This window comes from Eumetopias jubatus, unplaced genomic scaffold (genome assembly GCF_037043125.1).
Source record: "Eumetopias jubatus isolate StellerSeaLion01/CBP00866 unplaced genomic scaffold, mEumJub1_p1.0 scaffold_2, whole genome shotgun sequence".
NCBI lineage: Eukaryota > Metazoa > Chordata > Mammalia > Carnivora > Otariidae > Eumetopias > Eumetopias jubatus.
Genome location: NW_028274808.1, coordinates 201,601,530 through 201,625,655, shown reverse-complemented (window position 1 = coordinate 201,625,655; position 24,126 = coordinate 201,601,530). Strand labels below are relative to the sequence as shown.

General features: G+C 54.4%; 2 protein-coding genes across 5 annotated transcripts; both read right to left on the bottom strand.

The window, feature by feature from the left end:
• Positions 1–2,944: 2,944 nt before the first annotated feature.
• On the bottom strand, positions 2,945–17,491 carry SLBP (stem-loop histone mRNA binding protein). Of its 2 annotated transcripts, XM_028089778.2 has the most exons (8): positions 17,385–17,491; positions 17,152–17,268; positions 11,979–12,083; positions 9,641–9,700; positions 9,228–9,365; positions 8,433–8,582; positions 7,079–7,160; positions 2,945–3,904 (listed from the first exon to the last, which is right to left on the bottom strand). In XM_028089778.2, exons 1-8 carry the CDS (start codon positions 17,441–17,443, stop codon positions 3,788–3,790), a joined length of 828 nt encoding a protein of 275 aa, XP_027945579.1. In that variant the 5' UTR covers positions 17,444–17,491; the 3' UTR covers positions 2,945–3,787. The 2 variants fall into 2 exon arrangements, with proteins under 2 accessions (XP_027945579.1, XP_027945585.1); XM_028089784.2 differs by lacking the exon at positions 11,979–12,083.
• Positions 17,492–18,371: 880 nt separating this feature from the next.
• TMEM129 (transmembrane protein 129, E3 ubiquitin ligase) lies at positions 18,372–24,111 on the bottom strand. 3 transcript variants are annotated; one of them, XR_003607020.2, is made up of 5 exons: positions 23,497–24,109; positions 20,853–21,327; positions 20,010–20,169; positions 19,083–19,897; positions 18,372–18,969 (listed from the first exon to the last, which is right to left on the bottom strand). XR_003607020.2 is itself a non-coding variant. In XM_028089345.2 (4 exons), the coding sequence occupies exons 1-4, from the start codon at positions 23,699–23,701 to the stop codon at positions 19,649–19,651; spliced, it is 1,032 nt and encodes a 343-aa protein (XP_027945146.1). In that variant the 5' UTR covers positions 23,702–24,111; the 3' UTR covers positions 18,372–19,648. The 3 variants fall into 3 exon arrangements, 2 of the variants coding, with proteins under 2 accessions (XP_027945146.1, XP_027945133.1); XM_028089345.2 differs by having other exon boundaries at positions 18,372–19,897; positions 20,010–20,112; positions 23,497–24,111; XM_028089332.2 differs by having other exon boundaries at positions 18,372–19,897.
• Between the last annotated feature and the right edge of the window lie 15 nt (positions 24,112–24,126).

Sequence of the window (24,126 nt, the reverse complement as noted above, 5' to 3'; positions counted from 1 at the left end):
AAAGTTGGGGGACACAGGATGACAACCCTGATAAGCTGACCACGTTTACGCACGGGGAGATAGGAAAATGAATCACCAATGGGAACGAGATAGCAATCAGCCTGGAATTGTGAAGAGTTAATCATGCTGGACAAACTTAATTTAGTTCTGACACTTCTTAGTTCGATGTACAAGAATCAAGAATAAAGACGACTCAATCCTAGCCTACTGGTTATTTGTAACACTCATATAGAAAATACCAGATTATGTTAACAGCCTTAAAAGGCAGAAACTAAAGTCTGAAGATTTATCTCCTTGTTGCTTAAGAGCATTCCAAGAATTTAAATGTGAAGCGAAAGCTAGTAGCCAGAATGATTCTTCTAGAACCTAAATCAGATGTCACGTCCCCTACTGCCCACCTCACTCAGCCCAAGTCTATGTGTGCAACACTCCTGCTCCAGCCAACCCAGCCTCCTCACCCTCGTATGAGACCACCCCAGTCCACTCTCTGGCCACGAGTTAGGGACCAGCCCCTCAAGGCCTCCAAGTCTCCTCCTCCAACACCAGCCTGAAGGCCAGAATCTCCTCCCCAAGAGGGGCTCTCCTGGTGTGGAGTTCTCGCTGTCTGAAGACCTGTGAGCTAGAGAGACATCGTATCTGCCCTGTCCCCAGCCCCCGCTGACCCCACCCCCCCCAAGCATGTACATGCGTGTGCGCACACAACGCACAGCAATGGGCCAGGCCCGGGCTGCTCCAGACACCGCGGTTCAGATAGGGTGGAGGCACACGGGAGCCACTGGGGCTGCTCGTGGCCCATCAGGGGACTCCATGCTTCCCGGCTCTGCCTCTGGGCTCCTAGGTCCACCCTCTCAATTATTCTTTTCCCACAAAAGGCAGCCTGTGGGGCACCTGGGTGGTTCAGTCAGTGAAGGGGCTGACTCGTGATCTCTGGGTCGTGAGATCAAGCCCCACATCGAGCCCCAGGTCGGGATCCGCACTGAGTGTGGGGGTCTGCTTGAGTCTCCCTCCCTCTGCCCCCGCCCCTCCAAAGGGGCGGGGGCAGGGGGGAGAAGGCAGGCCGGTTTGCAGCCATGCAGCTTCCTTCCCATGGGTCCTGCCAGCTGACTTGGGAGGGTCCAGGGTCCCTTTCAGCACAAACCAGCAGGGTTTCTGACGTGATTCTCTCCAGAGCTTTCCGAGGCTCCTGTGAAACTTCTCGGGCTCAGATTCCTTAAACAAAAGCCACCAGCACAGTCTCCTCAGAAGCAGCCCCTCTGGCTTGAGCTTCCGCTCGGGGACGGCTCCGGAGTTTCGTGGGAACCTGGAAGCCACTCCCGACTTTCTAAAGTCTGAACAAGCATTTCACAGCCACAGCTTCACACAGAGGACACCTTCCTGGCCGTCCTGGAGCGCTGGCTGTCCCGGGGGCCCACCTCTGCTAGGACACCGTGTCTAAACAAGAGCCCTGCGTGTCCCCAGGAGGGCTGAGGGCCATGGAGACCAGCAAGTGCCGCTCCTCTGCACGCAAGCCCTTCCTCCGGCTCCCACTCTGCTCAGGCCTTTCAGCCGGGGCTTCAGCAGGAAGCGGACACCTGTGGTGCTGCCTGGAACTCTGCCCAGCCCACCCAGTCCATCCTTCTCCACCTCCACCCCACACCTAACAGTGCCGCTCAGCTCCGTCGCCACATGGCCAGGACCCATTCTGCGCCAGCTCCTAATATTTGCACACCTTCCCACCTTCCTCCCCTCCCCCTCCCCCGGTCTCCTCAAAGCCCCCGAGGGACCCGCCCGCACTTTACTCCTCAAGCTCCTGCCCAGCTACAAAGTCTTGCCCACGTGAGGATGTTGCTAGCAGTCTATACACCAAACTCCTACCCCAGGGCCTTTGCACTTGCTGCCTTCTGAGGCAGATGGTCCTCCCGGAGACCATGTCTGTCCAAATGCCACCTCATCAGGCATCTCTCAACCAGCCTATAAAAAAAATGACAACTTCCCACCTCCCAGTCCTCCCCAAGCCCCCTGCCCATCTCTGCTCTTACCCCTTAACCTGACACTGTACTTACAGTCTTCTTTCCCCAGTAGAGTGTGAGTGCAGATTTTGGAGCACCCTGTCTCCTGCAGGTCTCCAATACCAATAGAACTGTGCCTGACACAGTATGGGCTCAACAAAGTGAACAAGGAAGGCCCCCCCCTTTTGTTTTTTTAGGATTTTTATTTATTTGACAGAGAGAGACAGCAAGAGCAGGAACACTAGCAGGGGGAGGGGAGAGGGAGAAGCAGGCCTCCCGCGGAGCAGGGAGCCCGATGCGGGGCTCGATCCCGGGACCCTGGGACCATGACCTGAGCCGAAGGCAGACGCTTAACGACTGAGCCACCCAGGCGCCCCAGGAAGGGCTCCTTTTGAAAGACCTTGAACAAAGCTGACAAAACCCATCCTTTGCTTGAGATAACGTCAGCATCATGTCTGAGGGACCATTCTTAGGGCACGTGGCCGTGGCCTAGTGGCCATGTCTGTAGGCCAAGTTTCCAGGGGTCAAGTGCATAACTACAGAAGACACAAGGTGGTCAGGGCTGCCCCTCGAAACCCAGGTCCGATGCTCACTCTGCTCCAAGGCAGACTGCACAGCCCTGGTCTGTCTCAGGAAACACGGAAAGGCCCTGTCACTCTCCCCAGCTGCTGAATGAGCATCAAACCCCGTTAAGTCTGCCGGGCACACGCCAAATGTGGCCAGGCTCTGCAGTCACAGGACATCCGGATGTGACTCTGGCCCAACCAAGATCCTCCATCAGAGCTCCAAACCTATGAAATAAGGTCCTCCTCACTGGGCAGAGCTCAATGAGCCAGGGCCATGCTTCCTTCACCACCGTGTGCTGTCCTCCCAGTGCCACTCGGTAAGGACAGATACTTAGGTCCTTCAAACGCAGGAATTATCTCAGCAGGTAGCCTATTTGGCAACGTAATAAATCAGGTAAGAAGGTTCTTTTTATTTTTGTAATATCATTCCATACAAAAGCAATAGAAACATAACAATCTTAACAAGAAGTTTACAACTGAATATTTGAACAGAAAATCTGTACACGTTATCATTTACAGCAACTTTACATGGTAAATTAAATGACTGTAAAAAATGTTCTTTCTAAACCCCTCTGCTGCCTTAACTCTTGGAGTATTACAGGTAGAAGGCCTACCTAGCGCTATTTACAAGTACCAAATTAAGACTGTATAACTTACATAAAATCCCTTAACAGCTCAATTTACTACCTTCGACTATTCAGTGCTCTCTCTGTAGGAGGGAAAAAAACACACCTTGACGTACTGACAAAAAGGCCCAAAATTAAGTTCCCGTAAAGATACTAAAGTTATCCAATTATGAGAATACTCAGATACCAGTAAAGAAAGCTGATGCGTGACTGGCCCCATGAATGTGCGACTAACCCCAAACCAGCCATCTGACAAGTAACAACTTAACGTCTAACATACTGGTGGAAAACCAGTTAAAATATGCTTGTCAAGTTAACTTGGAAGATGGTAGAGATTAAGCAATTAAGTTTTCAAGACTGTGTCAAGTTCAATTTTCCTTGGATTTAGTTCCATATACAATTTAAAACATGCAAAATACATTCACTATACATAAAATTAATGTTTCTTAAGATAATAAGGCAAGAATATCAATTCACCATGAGATAACGCGATAATGAACTAGGAACAGAAACCATCCGGTTACCAACACAGGACACATGCTCGGCCGGCCCCCAACCTGCCAGGTGGAGGCAACTCTCGCTCCCAGTGGCCTCCAGGTGGCATCAGTTAGCTCATGGCTGAGAAATCTTTCAAGGGCTCAGTTAAACAAGCTTCCAAATCAAACTCGTCCTCCACTCGGCAGTCCACGTGCCTGACTTTAGTGGGTGTGCCAGAGTACACGTCCTAGAAGACAGGAGCACAGTCAGGGCTAGCTCCCAAGACACAGGGGACTTGCTGCTCGTGACACGAAGCACAAGGCTGCGCACCACACCCCTACCAGGGGGCGACCACCGCCTCCTTTGCCCACAGCACCACAGGACTAAGATGGAGCATTACCAGCAAAGGTCTATGTGTGCCAGAATGCTCCTGAGAGAATTCAAAACCATTACCTAATTAAAATTCACGGATAGCATCGATCTTTCCTCTACGTGGGTATGTCAAATCCCTACCCACCAACCAATCCATTAGAAACTAACAGACCCTTTATGGCATCTGAGCCCCAGCCCTTTGACCCTACGGGGGCTGCATCGTGAACTGGATGCACCACCACCCGCTCCCCGTGACTTGTGAAGCAGAATCCCACCAAACCTACTGAGCACGTGCTCACCAGCCAAGGAGGATCTAGCTTAGCTTCTCTAGCACTGAGGCAGAGGACAGCCCCCTCCTGAGCCCATCCTGCACTGCACAACTTTTGGGCATCAAGCGACAGAGCGTATGTCAAGGTCTATGCACTCACTTATAATTCCCAGTAACTACGCTACCAAAGGACTCGTATGTGGTATACAGAACAAAAAGCTCAGATGTGTACACCCATGTACATCTATAAGCACAAAACAACTGAAAGACTGGACAAAACTAAATAGTGGCTCTCAGGGCAGGAGATACCAGTGTTTAATTTAGTGTATTTCTGAATTGCCTTACTAAACAGGTTTTGCTTTTTCATTAAAAAAACTTAATTACAAGGTCACACAATCAAATGTTAAAAGTTTATGATTTAGGGCGTTTAAACCCAGTGTGAAGCTCAATGTTTATACCAACTAAAACCAAAGTTTTAAATGAACGTTAAACAAGTTATTTTTAGGGGCGCCTGGGTGGCTCAGTCAATTAAGCGTCTGCCTTCGGCTCAGGTCATGATCCCAGAGTCCTGGGATCAGGTCCCACATCGGGCTCCTTGCTCAGCAGGAAGCCTGCTTCTCCCCCTCCCTCTGTAACTCAACTCCCCCCGCTTGTGCGCTCTCTCAAGTAAATAAATAAAATCTTTAAGAAAAAAAGTTACTTTTATAATGAAGAAATCTGGTTGATACCACTTGAATCATATTATAAATTTAACATCCCCAATAATGGGACAAAGGGACATACACCCCCCACCATGGTCACATTCTTGCCTGTTCAATCTGAATCTAGTTCTTAAAGAAACAGTAGGAGAACTCCCAAATGAGGAACTCTGCATTACAAAAACTAGCCTGAAATCTTCCCAAAAAGTCACCGGTCGTAGGAGGAAAAAAACAAGAAGACTATTTTAAGAAAACGTAAGAAATGGGGCGCCTGGGTGGCTCAGTTGGTTAAGCCACTGCCTTCGGCTCAGGTCATGATCCTGGAGTCCCGGGATCGAGTCCCGTACCGGGCTCCCTGCTCATCAGGGAGTCTGCTTCTCCCTCTGACCCTCTTCCCTCTCGTGCTCTCTGTCTCTCATTCTCTCTCAAATAAATAAAATCTTTAAGAAAAAAAAAAAAGAAAATGTAAGAAATGGCAATTTAGACAAGTAATCCTTGATTAAACTGTGGATCAAAAAAGAAAAAAAAGACTTGTAAAAAGAACATTCTTAGGGCAGCCAGGAGGCCTGAACATGGACAGCTGATTAGCCAGGAGCGTTATTCTGTCAGGATGACATTTCTGGAGTACAATGACATAATGGTCGTGTGCAGCATCTAGTGTGGTGGTTGAGGGACACAGTTACCTGGGTGTTTGTAGTATTAAATAAAGTGCTTAGGCCCGGGCTTCTCTTCCCTTCAGCACATCCAGCCATCTCTGAACCACCTCTTCTTGGACCCCCCAGGACTCCCCCCAGGACCCCTGCCTCTAATCTTCATGGTCTGGCTCCCCTCCCCTTGCCCCCTGGGGCTGAGCATCTCCCTCTAACTTCTGATTCTGCAGGTGGTATGTTCAGAATCTGTTTCTTGAGCTGGGACAAGGGTTACTTTTGATCCGAACTACGGATGCCACCAGTTGAGCTGTTCATGGGTTCCTTTTAGTCCTACATACACATCAACAGCCACAAAACTGGGATCATTCCATCATTAAATATCCTTTTATTTATCTCTACAACTTTCCCAAGTCATCAGTCTTCAAAAACAACCTATAATAGCTCTATTCCTTGTGACATAACTTTGCAATTCCTCTACTGCTAGACATTTGTATTACTCCTAACCTCGCAGTCACATGTCGGTCACAAAGAGTGTGAGGGACGCAGATGGGCCACAAGACTAGAAGGACACATGCCAGGCTTGCCACGGTGGGGGGCATGGATGGAAGGCAAAAAAAAAAAAAGAGAGAGAGAGAAAAAAAAAGGCAACTAGGCACCTTTATTTTATTGGCTTCTCAACTGTCCAAACACAGTACAGGATGATCCCATATAAAACATAAGTACTTCACAACGAACATTTGCTTTTTTCTAGTTTCAATCTGTTTTTTTTTTCATTTAATATGTATTAAGTATTTCCATACACAAATATCAAGGTGGTCTCCTTTCTAAAAGTAATAAAGGGCTTTTATTATAAACTGCTCATGTATATTTGCTTGTACACATGCAGAGAAGTCTGAAGGAACGTGCACCCAACCAACAACTACAGGATTAGATGAGCTAATTTTATATCTTGTTTTTAATCTTTAGTTTTTTTTCCCTCAAAAACCATGTAATTTTTAAAAATCGGCAAATGTGGGGGAAACCCTTAGGCCCAAAGCATACCTTTATACAGTAGTAATTAGCAAATGATCTTGTACTAGCAAATCACCCCCAAAAACTGTATACAGCCTAAAATTAACACGAGGGACGAGGCCTACACAGACACTGGAATCAGAGGAAAAATGATTTCACTTTTTTTTCCTAAGATCTTTCGCTTTTAAAATGAAAATGGTAGAACCTACTAGGTGGATTGAACCAAAAACCTCAATTAAGGCCACTCCCTAGGAACACCATCAAGTCAACATTCCAATGACATCAGAGAAAGTATAAAGGAACTCCTTCTTCATAAGCACCAAAACCAAACTTTGGCTTCAGTGTCAGCTCATCAAGGGGCAGACGCCGTCAGCAACTAACCCGACACCCATGGTGAGACGGAACCAAGAAAAGGCACTTACGAAGTTATCCTGAGAGCTTGTCTGGGACTCGGAGCTGCTTTCTGCAGACTCAGTCTCCATCTCCCCGAGGTCCACAGGATGTCTGCCAGGTGAAAGCAAACGTGTGCATCAGCCACCACTTAAAGCAGGGAGGTGCTCCGAGCCTGTTCACTAAATATGAGCACGCTGTAGCACGCTGCCCCATGCAGCAGACAGACTGACAAGTGTCTCCCCTGCTCCTGAAGCATTTGGGACAGTTTCCAGTGAAGCCCCGCCCCCCCCGCCCAGCTCCCCGCCCCACACAGGTAACTAGCCACAGTGATGGCAAGGAGAAACATCCACGTAGCTCAGAGCACACCACCACCTGCCCATTCTCAACGGTGGTGCGACTGTTTACACACCCACAAGCACCCTTCTAAGTAGAAGCTTCAATATAGGCCCAGTTAGGGGGGCTGATGAACACTGCAATCACTAATTTTTCAATTTTCTACTCCTAAAGAAGGGACAATAGTGTCACAGTGGGAAAAAAAATCAGTATGACATTATGACATCTGTGAGGCCAAATCTATAAAGCCATGTTAAAAATCATTTCAAACGTGACAGTTTCTAATAAATTTCCCCAGCACAAAGCAGAAACTCAAGTATTTGCTGAATGAATAATCTGTGTCTGAGGAAGGCAGAGACCCAGGTCAAGAAGGAGCTGAGAAGAGGTGCCCAAAGAGGGGGTGAGTGCAAGACAGTCCTTTCCACCTCCCTGTTCAACGGGCGTCCTAACCCTAGGGCAAAAATTCAGGCCTGAGGCCTTTCCAACTAGGCTTGAGTTTAAAAACCAACAGGGAGGGGTGCTTGGGTGGCTCAGTCCATGGAGGGACTGCCTTCGGCTCAGGTCCTGATGCTCAGCAGGGAATCTGTTTCTCCCTCTGCCCCTCCTCCCTGCGCATGCTCTCTCTCTCCCCCCTCTCAAATAAATCTTAAAAAAAAAAAATTTAAAAACAGGGAAAAGATAAAAGGAAGACAGGCATTTTCATAGTCCAACATGTTACTCAAATACCTTTTAGAATGTTTATTTTAAAATTTAAGAATAAACAATAGCCCGCATATTACTAGATTTACTGAGCTCCATTTTCTCTAGCTACAAAGTGAATTAAATTCAGGAAGCAGATTCCTCCCTCCACCAGCCTCCCAGAGTCCACCTGTCCGACTTTATGCACTTGTGCAAAGGGAAAACGGACATGAAGCCGTGGCTGCAGGCTACTCCACTCTCTCAGAACTTCCAGGGGGACTTAATACCATGATAACCTGCACATAAGTGATCAAGTGATTTCAGTCACTGCACAAATTGCAGAAACAGGACAAGAATGCAATGAAGACATACATTTCTTGCAAATCACATCCTTCTTCAGCTGGAGGATCCCAAAAATGCAGAGCCACCTTCCAGAGCTTGATCTGCTGGTCCCACGATCGTCGACTATACTTCTTGAATTTGTTGGGGGTCTTGGGATGGATGCCGGGTTGTCGAAGGTGTCTACAGGAAAGAGGGAGGTTGTCCTAGTACATACCATCCGCATCTATACATCAGCTTGAAGATTAACCAAACTCTGAGATTAGAGTTATCAAAAAAATCATAGGTCAACTGAGACTCTACAAAATGAGCAAAAGTAATATATGAAAAACCACTACCCCTTTAACTACTACCCCTTTACTATCTTGCTCCAGAAACGCACATCTGAACCCCAGTCCTACCGAGAAATGCGTGCCCTCTCTAAGCTTTCTGTGCAACCCTGTGAGGAGCAGGCTAGGAAGAGCATGCTGCTGGGACAAGAGGGGGCAAGGTTCATGTTTTTCTCCAAAACCATCTTTACAACCTGTCACCTGAACTTTACTCTTCCCCCATCACGCACGTTAATAGCTTTATATTTCTGGGACCACAAGAGCCCTGGGACCTGAAGTGTTAACTAACACCCTGGACTCTAACATGTTAAGTTTCCTATGGTCGTGTCCCTGGGTTTTCAGTCACCCATCCTCGTCATTCACATAAGTGCCTCAAAATGGTTCAATGGTCCTCAGAGAGCGTGAAGTAGGCCGAGAGTCAGATGCACCATGAAAGCAGACTACAAGCTAGACTGCAGTGCCCCACAGCTCCCTGAGGACGCGCCAGTGAGAAGACTACCTAGGCACTTCTTTAATATAGCGGTCGTAGGCGATGGTGTTCTTCCCGTAGTTGATCTGCTTCTGCCTTCTCATCAGGACGCTCTCATCTGTCTCTAAGTCAGCTGGCACCGTGGACCCCGCCTCCTTGGAGTCAGAACTGAAGATGAGATGGACAGAATGTGCCTTAAGGTTAAGACCACTACGTAAGAAAATGGTGAAACACAATGATGAAAGAACATCTGTCCTCTGGATTCCAAACCATGTTAATCCCAGAACAGTCCAGAACTGTCTCCACGGGAATGTAGTACATAAAAGGGAGGAAAGGACTAAGCAGCGCAAGCAGCCGAGAAACCAGCATCCCATGCACAATTCTTCCCACTAGCAGGTGACAGGCCTATCAAATTAGAGAAGAAACATTTACGTGTCACTTACCTTCCTGATGAGGATTTTCTCTCTCTCCCAAAGTCATTTATGAGGAGTTTTCTTCTATATCTGAGAGCAAAATAAACATTGCTGTTTTAGAAAGGTATACGAATTAACTGAACACAATGCTTTTAAGACAGCCCCCAGAGGTCAGGCCTTCTCCCTGAGCAGTGTGGTCTGGTGAGTGAATCAGGGTAACAGCACAGTGGTTCTGTTTATTTTCAATCTCCCTCGGTCACCTTCTCTCATAAGGAGGTGTTATAGGCCAAGCTCGTACAAAGTGCTTAGAGCAGCCAGGCCCTGTGAGCAAACAGCCACATCAATGACCCTGGGTACCACCATATGTAATGGAGATTCTCTAAGCCAAACAAAAAGCCCCTAACAGCTTCAGGTTAAGTAGTGAGATCCACTTTCGGGGAAGAAGAAAAAAAAATGTGAAGTTGAGATAAACAGTTTTTATTTCTAATACCACAATTACTTACACGTGTGCCTACTGGGTTGTGCTCGCTTTCTCCAATCTTGGAAAGAGACTGACCACCACCCCCCAGTCTTGTTCCTCATTGATTTCTATCACAGCAACTACCAAAACCCGCTTTGCCAAGGTACGTCAGCCAAAGGAGTGTAGCTTGATCTAACACTGAAACCATGAACCATCTCAAGCTAGAAGTTCATGTGTCTAAAACATGTAGTATATTACCATGTCTCCTTCCAAAAGTGCCAGGCCCCAAGTCTGCTGAGGCACCGAGGAGTTTGGACACCAGGAAATAACAAATGAGTTTGTTTCCTGTGTATCTAGAAAAGCACCGATTCTATACCAGCCTGTGCGAACTGAGAAAGCAGGCCCTCAATATCCCTTTCTGTAGGGCTTCATTCTCTCAGGGACTCCAGTTGAAAAAGACTGGCTTCTAGTATGACTAAAACCCATTTTCCAATTTTCAGACAGCTGTTGTGTAGTGTGTATTATCCTCCTTGAAGTCGTGTGAACTAAATTCTGGTACAAAGGCAGACTACCATCAGCAGCAGGTCAAACCACCTGGGTCTTACTAAAGCAGCAGCTTTCCATCAGGAAGGGTGTGATCGGCAGAACGGCCCAAAATAGAGCAGGCCTGTTTTGCAAAGAACACTTTTCGGAGACAGGCCTGTGAGACAACGGAGGAATAAAGCGGGGTCCATCAAAGGAGGATCAAGATAGAGAGGGGTCTCCATACATGGCATAAGATCTGCAGATAGTCCCTGGCAAGGGTCAGGACACATAAGTATGTGAGAAGAGCTGTTATAAGCCTTGGGAGCGGAACACAGAAACTACACAGACCAAATCAAACATCGTAGCTCTACAGTTGGGAAAACTGACATCTATATGAATAAAACAACGAATTCAAAACACTGGAGGAGCCCACGTCTGTGAACTTCCAGTTCACTTTTCTAACCAGGCACACGGTCCACCCACACACATTTTGATGCCTCAAAGAAATTAAAGCAGTCCTTTGAGTGGTCCTAACTAACCCCCACGTGTGCCTGTGCCTTTCCTAAGGAGGCAGCTATAAATACCATCAACCACTGCAGAGGTGAAACAGGCAATCTGGCCCTGCTTCCCTGCTGAGAGGACACATTTTCTCCTAAGAATTAAGAACCAATGGACTCAGTTCAACATACTCCAACTGATTATGAGCCACGGCATTTTAACTCAAAGCTCAATCAGCTGGGTTGGATGGAATATTTCAAAGGGAAGGAAAAACCCGAAAATACCAGAGAGAATGTAATCAAGAGAAAGAAGCAGTGCTTAAGGATGCATCATCTGAACCGTAATGAGTCGAGGCAGTGGCTTAGAGTTTGGGAGAACTTGGATATACACAACAATTTTGGGTACAGCTGCAAGGGGTTAACAGGCCCCACGTTGGGGACCCCTCCCTGTGCTCTCCCACTCCCGAGCTGTTACCTGAACCAGGTGTCAGACAAGAGTGCGCTCCCTATCTAAAGAGAGAGCCACACAGTTTGCTGGGGTGGCAGAACCCAATGTGGTAGGTTAGAGCACATCATGGTAGTACCATCTTCCCACCTACTGCCATGGTGGATGGATGGCCACTAAGACAGTAGTCCTGAACCTTCAGTGAGCAGGCTCATATGGCTGGCTTCTTTAAGGCATGGCTGGACCCCACCCTGAGTTTCCCATTCAGGAGGCCTGGGGTGGGGCCTGAGAATGGGCATTTCTAACAAGTGCTCAGACCCTGCTAATGCTGCTGGGATGGGGACCAGACTCTGAAGAGTCATCCTTCTAACACATACCTCAAAGCTAACATATGATAAGAAACACCAAGGGTAACGCTTCACAACGGTCTGGGTTGTATACCTTGCAATTTCTTTGTTAACTCTGGTCCTCATTTCATCCTCTTCAACTGCACTTGCCCAGTCTGAACATCTAGAATGGGGCTTCGGGCCTTCAGGAGTGGTAAAACTGCAATACAACAAAAACGTGCATTTGAACCACGGCACCTACGTTCAGTGTCCTTCCAAGCAGCACACCAGGCTATGCTCAGATGTTGCTTGCAGAGTGCCAAGGGAATGGGCTCCAAGACAGTCTACGCTCCGTCGCTCACTAGCTCACTGAGTTTGGGCAATTCACTTCAAGCCTCTCTGGGCTTCATCTGTTGAGCTTGTAAGTACCCACCATGTGCCAGTGTTGGCTGAATCATGAGAACAGTCCACTGGGGGGAAGGCCAAGTCAACAAGCCATTTTCAGCACAGACAATGGTGCCTAATACAACTTGGTCTTTTATTTACAAAATGAGAGACTATTTTTCAGTATTTTAAAAAAGAATTAAATAGCACTTCATACTAAGCAAAGTGACCAGCACATAAAAGGTACTTAATAAATGGTGCCTACTGTTCACTTTTAAATGCACCTAATTAACTATTCAGAATATATCACCTAATTAAAACAGGGAGATAGGAATATACGTGGGAGTCCCTGCTACATTAGGACTCAGTGTACTGGTAACAGCACCCCTTAGAGTTGGGCTAAGCGTAAACTAGGAGCTCAGTTCAATCCAGAGATCAAGGAGACCTTTCGTCAAGGGACACCTGGGTGGCTCAGTTGGTGAAGCGTCTGCCTTTGGCTCAGGTCATGATCCCAGGGTCCTGGGATCAAGTCCTACATCGGGCTCCTTGCTCCTCGGGGAGCTTGCTTCTCCCTCTGCCTCTCCCCTCTGCTCATGTTCTCGCTCTCTCTCTCAAATAAATAAAATCTTTTTTTTTTAAAGATTTTATTTATTTATTTGAGAGAGAATGAGAGAGAGAGAGCACATCAGAGGGGACAGGGTCAGAGGGAGAAGCAGACTCCCTGCCGAGCAGGGAGCCCGATGCGGGACTCGATCCTGGGACTCCAGGATCATGACCTGAGCCGAAGGCAGTCGCTTAACCAACGGAGCCACCCAGGCGCCCTCAAATAAATAAAATCTTAAAAAAAAAAAAAGAGCAGGCAATTTGAAAAAAGCTTAATACCAAGAATTCTCGCAGTCAGAATTGTTGGTACCTATTATTTGTAGATTAGATATAAATGGACACTTTCATTTTTCCTCCTCAATTTTCTACTGGTCACCACTGATGCATCAAAGCTAGACACAACTTCAGTTGCCACTCTAGGTGACCGGATGCACCCTAGCTGCAAACCACATGGCACGCTCTGAAAATGCAACTGCAATAACAAATGATCGCGGCATGCAATTACCATTTCTTCTCTTATAGCTACCTCACCCAGAAAAACTAAAATTAGATTTCTAAAACTAAAGTTCCAGAATCTAAAAACAATTAGCAGGGTCTGAAGTCAACTTAATGAACCAAAAGTTAATATGACTCAGTAACTGTATCCCAGATACAGAGAGGAACCAAACGGAAGGTTATCCAGAGCTGGACCTCCATGTCCTCACTCGTGGACCAAAAGGCTAAGGTCTGGGCCATGAGACTGCTGAACTCTTAAAAGGAGCTTACAAACAACCTTCCGCTACATCACATATTTTGGTAGAATAATAGAAAATACCTTTCGTACAACTAAAGCCAACTTTTTAGATTAAGCAAGTTGTATTCGCCAACCTATCCTATCTCAGAACAAGAGTACATTTAGGGAAAGTGCTCGAATGGAAAACAAACCCCACTTTGTACAATGAGCTAACTGCCTGCACGGGAACCACCTCCCACATCCCGTGATGGAAATGCACCTGGCTCTACTGCAGGCACCTATACGCACCCCCCACGCATCACCACAGCAGACTGGGGAGACAGGCAGCAATCACAGAGCCAAGAGCAGGAGCCAAGGGCTTTCTGCCATGTTAGATGAGTAAGGAGGCCCAAGTGGCTAACTACTGAGCTAGAGGGGTACCCGTGGGGATACAAAGGACTTTTAAGGCAATATAAGGATTTAACATTTTCTCCTCAGCTAAACAGGAGACCACCGGGGCACTCAGATCTCGATCTCCGTGGTGTTTCATCACTTCTCTTCACATCCAGCTCAAGCACTGTCCAGGCGCTCTCCCACACTCAGCGTCTCTTCCCAAGTATCTCTTCTAGCCCCAGGTCTTTAAAACTATATGCAGAGAGGCCACATCATGCAGAATGTGGGCAGTCTCCGCACCCACACTCAGGTCTCATCAAGTACTGCCTCCTTCCCCATGCCGGGTCTGCTCTACCCCCACCCTCTCCATCTCAGCAAATGGTTCCCCGAGGAACAAAGGTGTTCAGAGTGAAACACTTGAGTCATCCCAGACTCCTCTCTGAATCCCCCTCGACCCGCCAACAAGTACAGGAACTGCCTTAAAAAGTCTAACGTGCACCACACATTCCTCCCCACCTCCCCTTCCACCTGAACGCCGCCCCTTGCCCTCCGCTGTCAGGCTTCAGACGGGCCACGCACACCCCCAGCTGAGGGCACGTAGACCGTTAGAGCGACCACATCCCAGTCACCCACTGTCCGCACAAAGGTCGCTGACAGAGATCTTCCCTGACTGTGGCCTCTGAAGGACACACTGGCCTTCACCACTGTCCCCTGGTTTTCTTCAGCCTCTCCTTGACCCTCTGAAATACCCTGACTAGCGGCGCACCCCGTCAGGGCACAGGAGCACACGACCCACCTAGACGCCGCTGGCGTCAATACCACAGGAAAGGCTCCTCTCCCAGTACCCAGAGAACCACGATGAAAAGAGGAATCGAACCTAAACCCTGATTTGCATTCTGGCCTCGAGACCTTTTCTGACTGTGGTAGGACACTTCTCTAAACGGATTCCTCTGAGGCACAACCTAACTAGCTGCGCTGAAACCTCCGAAAAAGTTCATGGTAGCCTCCCACACCGTCCCTGAAACACAGTGAGACTCACTCACAGAGACTGAGGCCGGACACCTGTCACCAGAGGCGCTCGCGGGACCTTCAGCTACCTTAGTCACGCTGGGACACACTGCTGCCTTAAGAGTCAAGGGCTCAAAGATATGAGCACCGTTAACTAGTCAAGCGTTTGAGGCGCAAGTGCCTTAACGAGTCAGACACGGGGACCTGCAGGCACCATGACTAACCAAGTGTCGTGAGACAGCACCCCCTTAATCAATCAACTGATGCGGAGCAGACACCACAAGCGGTCAGGGGGCAACCTACAGGTACCATAAACAGGAGGGCGGGCACCCAGAGGCACCTTAACTAGTCACGTAGGGCTGCCAAGGTGCCTCAACCAGCTGCGTGGTAACCCCGGGGTGCCTTAACAGACGGGCGGGGGACCCCTCCCTGGCACCTTTACCAGCCAAGTGGGGACCCCTGGGCGCCTTAACCTGTCGGGTAGAGACTGCCGAAGCACCTTAACCAACCCGAACGAAGGCCCCCCCAGCAGACCCAACAGCTCGTGGTAACCCCGCGGTGCCTTAACCAGCAGGTGGGGAGCCCCGAGGCACCTTAACCAGTCAGGCAGGGCGCCCAGGCTCCTTAACTGGTCGGGCAGGGGACCCCCGGGCGCCTCAGCCAGCTCCGGGACAACCCACAGCGCCCTTCCTCAACCAGCCAGGCGGGGACCCCCGGGCGCCCCAACCAGCGGAATACAGACCTTCCCCGGGCGCCCCAACCAGCGGAATACAGACCCCCCCCCGGGCGCCCCAACCAGCGGAATACAGATCTCCCCCCCCCCGGGCGCCCCAACCAGCGGAATACAGACCTCCCCGGGCACCCCAACCAGCGGAATACAGACCCCCCCCCGGGCGCCCCAACCAGCGGAATACAGACCCCCCCCCCGGGCGCCCCAACCAGCGGAATACAGACCCCCCCGGGCGCCCCAACCAGCGGAATACAGATCTCCCCCCACCCCCGGGCGCCCCAACCAGCGGAATACAGACCCCCCCGGGCGCCCCAACCAGCGGAATACAGACCTCCCCGGGCGCCCCAACCAGCGGAATACAGATCTCCCCCCCCCCCGGGCGCCCCAACCAGCGGAATACAGACCCCCCCCCGGGCGCCCCAACCAGCGGAATACAGACCTCCCCGGGCGCCCCAACCAGCGGAATACAGACCCCCCCCGGGCGCCCCAACCAGCGGAATACAGACCCCCCCGGGCGCCCCAACCAGCGGAATACAGACCCCCCCTCCCCGGGCGCCCCAACCAGCGGAATACAGACCCCCCCGGGCGCCCCAACCAGCGGAATACAGACCCCCCCTCCCCGGGCGCCCCAACCAGCGGAATACAGACCCCCCCTCCCCGGGCGCCCCAACCAGCGGAATACAGACCCCCCCGGGCGCCCCAACCAGCGGAATACAGACCCCCCCGGGCGCCCCAACCAGCGGAATACAGACCCCCCCGGGCGCCCCAACCAGCGGAATACAGACCCCCCCGGGCGCCCCAACCAGCGGAATACAGACCCCCCCCCCGGGCGCCCCAACCAGCGGAATACAGACCCCCCCGGGCGCCCCAACCAGCGGAATACAGACCCCCCCGGGCGCCCCAACCAGCGGAATACAGACCCCCCCCCGGGCGCCCCAACCAGCGGAATACAGACCCCCCCCCCGGGCGCCCCAACCAGCGGAATACAGACCCCCCCTCCCCGGGCGCCCCAACCAGCGGAATACAGACCCCCCCGGGCGCCCCAACCAGCGGAATACAGACCTCCCCGGGCGCCCCAACCAGCGGAATACAGACCCCCCCGGGCGCCCCAACCAGCGGAATACAGACCCCCCCCCCGGGCGCCCCAACCAGCGGAATACAGACCCCCCCCCGGGCGCCCCAACCAGCGGAATACAGACCCCCCCCCGGGCGCCCCAACCAGCGGAATACAGACCCCCCCCCGGGCGCCCCAACCAGCGGAATACAGACCCCCCCCGGGCGCCCCAACCAGCGGAATACAGACCCCCCCTCCCCGGGCGCCCCAACCAGCGGAATACAGACCTCCCCGGGCGCCCCAACCAGCGGAATACAGACCCCCCCGGGCGCCATCACAACCAGCTGAACGTGGGGCCCCAAGCCCGCCGCGCCCCCGCAGGCCGCGCCGCGCCCCGGGCCCACCTGTCGGGTCGGCCGTCGCCCGCCAGCTTCGCGGGGCCCTCGGCGTCCTCGGGCTTCCTGCGCCTCCCGTCGGCTCTGCGCTTCCGTCCGAGGCTCCATCTCGTCGGGGGCGGCGGGCTGCCGACGACAGGCGGCGTCAGCGGTGAGGAGAGCCGCGCGGCCCCCGGGGCGCCCGCCCGCGGACCCCCGCCCCGGCCCGCCCGGAACGTCCCGGGGCGCGCGGCCCGCCTCACCTGGCGTCGCCGTCGCGGCGGCTCCCGTAGCCAGAGGGGCTTCGCGGCCGGGAGGCCATGGCGAGCGCGGCGGCGGCGGCGGCGGCGGCGGCGGCGGGCGGGGGGTCCTCGGGCGGGGGTCCGGGACCGGCGGCGGCGGCGGCAGCGGCGTCCTCTCCCGCGCCGGCGCTGACAGGCTCTGCGCGCGCGCCCCGCCCCCAACCGCCTTTATGCGCGTCCGGCCCCGCCCCCCGAGCTCCCGCGCGCGCCGCAGCGGGCGAGACCATCCGGCCCACGCCGGCGGGGGGGGCCCAGGCGGCAGCGCGCGCCTCGCAGGCGGCCCGGGCCTGGGCGGGGGGACGCGAGGCCGCAGCCCCGGCACTGCCTTCTGGGCGGCGGCGGAGCGGCGCCGTGTGGCCGAAGGACGAGAGGCCCGAGGAAAGGCTGCCCCCCGCTCCTAGCATGGGGACGGCCGGCGCTGCCGCGGCTCGGCGGGCGGGCGGGGGGGGGGGGGCTTTGGCGGGAGATTCGGACGCGCGCGCGACGCAGGCGCTCGGAGGGGCCAAGGCCCGGGAGAGGACGCGCCTCTGGTTGGTCGGCCGGTGAGACGGCCTCTGATTGGTCGACCCCGCGGGGGCGGCCTCTGCGCAGGCGGGAAACTGGAACCCGGAAGGGGAGGCGGCCGGCGTGTGCGGCGGGCCGGGCCTCAGTCTCCGCCGCCAGCCGAGCCCGGTGGGTTCTCCCCGCCGCGCAGGGCTCACTTCCGCCGCCTCCGGCGGCTGACCCGTGCCCGCCCTCCGCGGGCCCTCCGCGCCCCTCCGGCCCGCCACCCCCTCCCCAGCTGGAGCCCCGGGAACGGGCTTGGTGAGGCCTCGGGCGCGCGGCGACGGCTCCCTCGGCGCCCGCCCCCCTCCTCGGTGTAGACAGAACGGGCGCAGTGCTGTTGCTTCCCAGTCGGCTTCTCGCCGTTGCCAGTTCGAGTATCAGGGAAAACAAAACATGCCAGTATGTAGTTCAGACTTTTATTAAATACCGTATCGCTCAGATACAATAAACTTGTCTTTATAAAACTAAGTAACTTTCTTTTGTAGTAAAAATAACCCAACTCGGTCCCTCGGCAGCACCTGAAACCCTGGGCGGAGGCTGTGCTTGCCGTCCCCTCCGACGGCCTTCATTGCGGGTACCCTGGCGGCCCACGAAACTGAGCCGCCTCGGCTCCCAAATCCCTGGGCTTCAGGGTGGCCTCCGGCAAGTCACGCCGGCTGGGTCCATCACCCTTGCTTCACACAGCCAGGTTAGGGGGGCCCCCTCCAGCAACCACACGGGTCAGAGCTGGGCCCGATGGCCTGGCTGCTACGCCCTCCTCGATGTGCCACCGGGAACTGGGAAGACGCACATCACTTTCTGATGCAGGTGGACCCTAGAGCGCCGTGGCCAGCCCTGTGCTGTGCCCCAAGTTTGTCTGCATGCAGTCTGTCGCCGTGTCTTCTGCGCAGTATCCCCTCCGGCGGGGAGTCAGGCTTGGCCTTTCTCTGGACTCACCGAGCAGCAGTAGGCACGGAGGTGCATGCCCTCCAGGAGACAGGCAACCCCCACAAGCATGCAGCTAAAGAAGAGGAGTTGAGAGAAGCCAGCCCCTAACAGGAAGTCCAGGATCTCCCGGGGCCAGATAGCAGGTAGGGGCCACCCCACCCAGGAAGCCCCAGGCAGTGCTCTCACCCTGGAATGGCACCCCAGTCTCTGCACCGCCAGACTCTCCCCCAGACCCTCAGAGCCGCCTGGTAGGATGCAAAGGGGACACAATAGCACAGAGCCAGCAGCCAGCTTGGAGACAGGAGCCTGGAGGACAGACTGCAACCAGTTTGGATGAACCTGGGTCTGGCGTGTAACTGAAAGGCAGGTGTGTTACATAAAATTAAGGCAAGTGGTTCAGGGTAGGGCCATGGGGGCAGATCCCTGGTCTCCAGAAGACAGCTCAGGTAGCCTCACAATGCTCTGGAAATGGGCCCCACACCATACTGTGTTCCAAGTCCAGCAGCTACCCCCACCTGGAGAAACAAGAAGCAAAGGAAGCGGAGGCACTGAAGTCCCAACACAGTGACACTGCTAAAGAAAACTTCCTTTTTAAACAAAAACCCTCGTCCTTCATCATGCTGGGGAAAGAACCCCTGGCTGACAACACAAACGAGGGCCTGGAGCCCTGGCTGCTCCTCATGGTGACTGTGGGGTCCCTGGCAGGGCTCGCTGGGACCCCCAAGGCCACTCCCTTGCTCCAGCCAGCAGGCTCAGCGCACGGCACACACATCCAGGATGCAGAAGCGTGCACGGCAGGTGGGGCAGGGCACGCGGCTGGCGAGCCAGGTGTCAGGGCGCTGTGGGTCCTGGCGGCTGGCGAACCACTTGCCCATGCAGGTGAGACACCACATGGGGCGACAGTAGCACTGCTGGCACTCGCCCTCAGCTGCCTCTTGGCAGGTCTTCACCAGCTTCACACTGGCACGTGTCTGCATGCAACCAATGCATGCCTCCAGCTCCTGTGGGCGGGCGTAGAGGGTCACAGGGAGCCTGGCCCAACGGCCCTGTGCCCCCCCACCCACCCAGGGGGCCTGGCCTGTGGGAACCCACCTGCCCCCACCCAGCCCTCACCTGGCTGCTAGGGACCGAGTAGGTTGGGTTGACCTCCACCAGGGAAGCAAACGTCTCCAGGAACAGGTCGCCCAGGCTCTGATGGATGACCACGTTGGCCGCACTGCGGATGGGTGCGCGGAGTTTCTCACACAACTCACCATACTCCGTGGAGTTCAGCCTGCACAAGGTGGGGGCTGCTGGGCTGGGGCCACTAAACCAAGGCCCCTCTACAGGGCAAGGCCATCATTCCTGGTGGGGATGCCGAGGTGCCTCTAGGGTGACAGGGCACCCACAACCACACAGAATATGGGAGCCCAGGCACAGCCCAGTCGCCTGATAAAGACCAGCCTGCAAAGACAGCCCTGAGGCCAGAGCCCACAGAAGGAGAGCACCGACCACCTCCCCTCAAGGGATGCAGGGAGGGGCAAAGAGAGTGGGGAGATTGCAGCTGAGACAGAACGCCTGGCTTTCACCAGATTCAGGCACAAAGGGGATCCACAGAAGAGGAACAATGGACTGGCCGAAGCCTGAATGGGACAGGAAGACCTCGGCTTGGGCCCCAGAGCCAAGACAGCCACCAAGCCTCGGTCCTGTACCACCCCCCAAACATCCCTAACACGGTCCCCCGAAAAGAGCTGCAAAAGGCAGCTCAGAGGAGAACACAGAGAAAGCAAAGGCAGAGAGTACCTATGGGGGTGTGAGGGAACAAGGGGCCTTGAGGGAGGGTTCCGCTGGAAGGGTGGCTAGAAGAACGTGCTCCACGCATCACCGCCTCCCAGAGAGCCCAAGACTAGAACCTGACTGCTGGCTGCCTCCGGCGCGCCCCAGCCTCACTGTGACCCTGGCCACAAGCGTACCTACCGGATGTCGAAGGCCCGCACCCCAGGGCTGGCACTGGCCACGTGGATGGTGAGGAGCTGCACAGGCAGGCTGGAGTCCGCCGAGAGCGCATGCTGCCGTGACCCTGTCACGGTCAGGTGCACGTCCTGCTGCCGAGCCGCGTGCACACGGTACGTGGTCACCTTCATCACCCACGTGTCCGTCACGATCACACGAGCCCCTGGTGCCCCCGTGGCAAACTTATCGATCCGCCGGAACTCAGTGTTGACTGAGGAGGCCACAGCCCGCCAGCCTGACTGAGGGAGGGCGTAGAGGGCCAGGGTGCGAGCCAGCGGGTGGCGGGCCCACTGATCACAGGACCAGTAGTAGATCAGCGTGCTGGCGATGGTGGGCAGAGTCACTGCCAGCAAGAGGAAGAGCCGCCAGGCCTCCGGGGCCCGGCTGAGGGAGTAGAGCTGCTTTTCTGAAGCTGCAAAGCACATGCCCACGTAGTAGCCTACAAAGGATGGGGAGGGCCTCAGCAGAAATCAAGACTGCCAGGCCATTGTTCTCTCCCCATAGTGCCCACCAAGGGCCACCCCGGTCAGCTCTCAGGGCCAGGCAATGGTACCCCACGGCAGGTGCGCTTTACCTGCCTCCACGATGACCCAGCTCAACCCTTGCCCAGAACAGTAATACAATAAATAAGGGAAAGACGTTTTTAATTTACTACTTCAGTTTTATATGAGTAATACATGATTACGGAAATAGGAAAACCCAAAAAAAAAAACCCCGCAAAAACAAAAACAAGGATCTGGCGTCACCCAAAGCAGAGCTACACACTGGCCCTCCCAGGGGCGGGATCTTGGCCTCTCAACCCCAGCCCCTCTGAGGAGGAAAATCAGAGTGTGACCCATCCCAGAGCTCAGATCTGTGTGCCAAACACTAGCAGAGAACAATGGGGAACACCATAGCTCCAGGGCCCCCGCTGGCTAGATCAGGGCCAATGTGCATATCCGAACGACTGACGTAGATAGATAATGGATACCTGCGTGAACACGTTTAAGGCTGCAAAGTAATAGTAAACATTTACTGTTGATTAGGCTACCACATTTAAGGTAATTTATCGTGCAGCAGTAAATAATATGCATACAAGAGTTTCAAAGCTTTTCAAAACAGGTTGAAAAGGAAGAGAAAGACCCTGGGGCTGGCCACAAGGCCCGGCTCCTCCACCTGCATGAGCCACTGAGCTCCCTACGTTCTGGTTTCTCCGTCCATGTGTAGCACAGTGATGGCCCAGCCACTCATGGGCTTATAGAAAGGATGTGGCTAAAAGGACTCCAGAAAACTGTGGGGACCCTTAGTTCCCAGGGCAGAAACCCAACCCACGACCGTCTCAAGAGCCCAAGTTCCAAGCCGCACTTTCCTCATCTGAGAAATCAGCTAATTGGTAACCCTGCCTTACCGGGGTGCTGGGGCCTCAAGCTGAGAAAGCCACATAGTTACCCCAACAACAGGCAGAAACCACTTGACCAAGGATACCACCAGACTGCCACCAAGAAGGCCGTGTCCTTCTTGGCATGGGGAGGCAGCCCTCCTGCACAGACCTGGCCTCAGCCCAGCCCCCTCCAGGAGGCTCTCCACACCTGGCCCAAGGCTGCTGTGCCCTGCTGACAGGTGGAAACTCCTGAGTCCACTGAGCCAGCCACCGGGGCCCAGCAGCCGCCCGCCCTTCTAAACCTGCTTCTGTTCTGTATCCTCCAGAGAACGAACACACACACACACACACACACACACACACACACACACACACACACACACACACACACACACACACACACCCTCCCTCCCTCCCTCCCTCTTTCCAGCCACACACACACACACACACACACACACACACACACACACCCTCCCTCCCTCCCTCTTTCCAGCCACACACACACACACACACACACACACACACACACACACACACACACACACACACACACACACACACACACACACACACACACACACACACACACACACACCTCCCTCCCTCCCTCTTTCCAGCCAGTCCCCTGTCCAACCAGCCTCTCAGAGGCCAGAGAGCACCTGGTCTCCGCCCAGGCCAAACCCTGGGCCACGTGTGAGCATTTTGCCCCCGCCACACACACAAACACGCCCCCCCAAGCCTCTGCACCTGTGACACCCCCATGGGGTTACCCATCTCCGCCTTTCTAACACCCACCTTCCAAAGCCTGGGACAAGGCCACCTGCTCTCCCAGGTCCCTCCACCTTCGTTAGAATCAGTTAACTCATGTCGCTCTCCTGCGAACTGCCCCCACAAAATGACCTGCCACAGCTAGGCGAAGCATCATCACCTTTGCCCGCCCCCCCAATATTCTAAGCCTTCATTTCTGCCACCTGCAAGCAGCCACCTGCCGCCAGCACCCTCCTCTCCGCCGCGGACGCGAGAGGCCCGTCTCAGAGCGCACGGGCTGTTAGTCGAAAGCCGCGCTCTCGGGGTCAGCGTCTCTCCTCGGAACGACCGGGGGTCCGCGCGCCCTCCCCCGACTCTTCACTTCCGGGGTCCCGGAACTCGGCCGCGAGCCCGAGGGGCCACTTAACGCCCACCAAGGGGGACACAGGCCGGTGCCGCCGCGCCCCGAGGACCCTCCGGGGGAGGGTCCGGCCTGCTCACCGAGCGGCAGCAGCGAGTGGCACAGCAGCGTGGCGGACGTGCGGCGCAGGTGGTAGGGCACGAAGGCGGCGTCCTCGCTGCCCAGCCAGCCCGACAGCAGGTTCTGCACGGTGAGCCCGGCCGAGTGGAACTCGGTGGGCGTGAACACGAAGCACACGGCGAACACCAGGTAGGCCAGCGTGAAGGTGACCTCCGGGCTGTCCATCGCGCCGCCGCGGCCGCCAGGAAGCCGTCGGAGAGAGGCCCGCAGCCCCCGACGGGAAACAGACCCGAGAATTCCGAGCCGGTGGGCGGTGGCAGGTGGGCGCCAGCCGGCGCGGGGCGCTCTGGGAGATGGCGTCCCCGCCCGCGGGGCATTCTGGGAGATGGCGTCCCGTCCGCAGGCCGGCGAGGGGCGCGCTGGGAGACGTCACATCGACGCGGGGCACCCTGGGAAACGGAGTTGCCGCGCCGCGTACACAGCCAGCCGTGCTGAGACCTCGCCCGTCCCCGCGAGGGTCCGGCTCCATCCCACGGTCCGCCTTGGGGGCGGCTGCAGCTGGTCCCATTTTACAACTGGGGAAGCAGGCCCGAGCCGACGGTTCTCAGGCCCTGGCCTTCCCACGCAGCCCAGTCGCGTCCGCGGCAGAC

Coding starts and splice junctions, on each gene's coding strand:
- SLBP (XM_028089778.2), bottom strand. CDS start 17,443: ATGGCCTCCCGGCCGCGAAGCCCCTCTGGCTACGGGAGCCGCCGCGAC. Junction 12,084..17,151: donor GGCGACGGCCGACCCGACAG/GTGGGCCCGGGG, acceptor GTTGTATTGCAG/TTTTACCACTCCTGAAGGCC. Junction 7,161..8,432: donor GGATGTGATTTGCAAGAAAT/GTATGTCTTCAT, acceptor TTCACCTGGCAG/ACATCCTGTGGACCTCGGGG.
- TMEM129 (XM_028089332.2), bottom strand. CDS start 23,701: ATGGACAGCCCGGAGGTCACCTTCACGCTGGCCTACCTGGTGTTCGCC. Junction 20,170..20,852: donor GTGCGGGCCTTCGACATCCG/GTAGGTACGCTT, acceptor CACCTTGTGCAG/GCTGAACTCCACGGAGTATG. Junction 19,898..20,009: donor ACTCGGTCCCTAGCAGCCAG/GTGAGGGCTGGG, acceptor GCCCGCCCACAG/GAGCTGGAGGCATGCATTGG.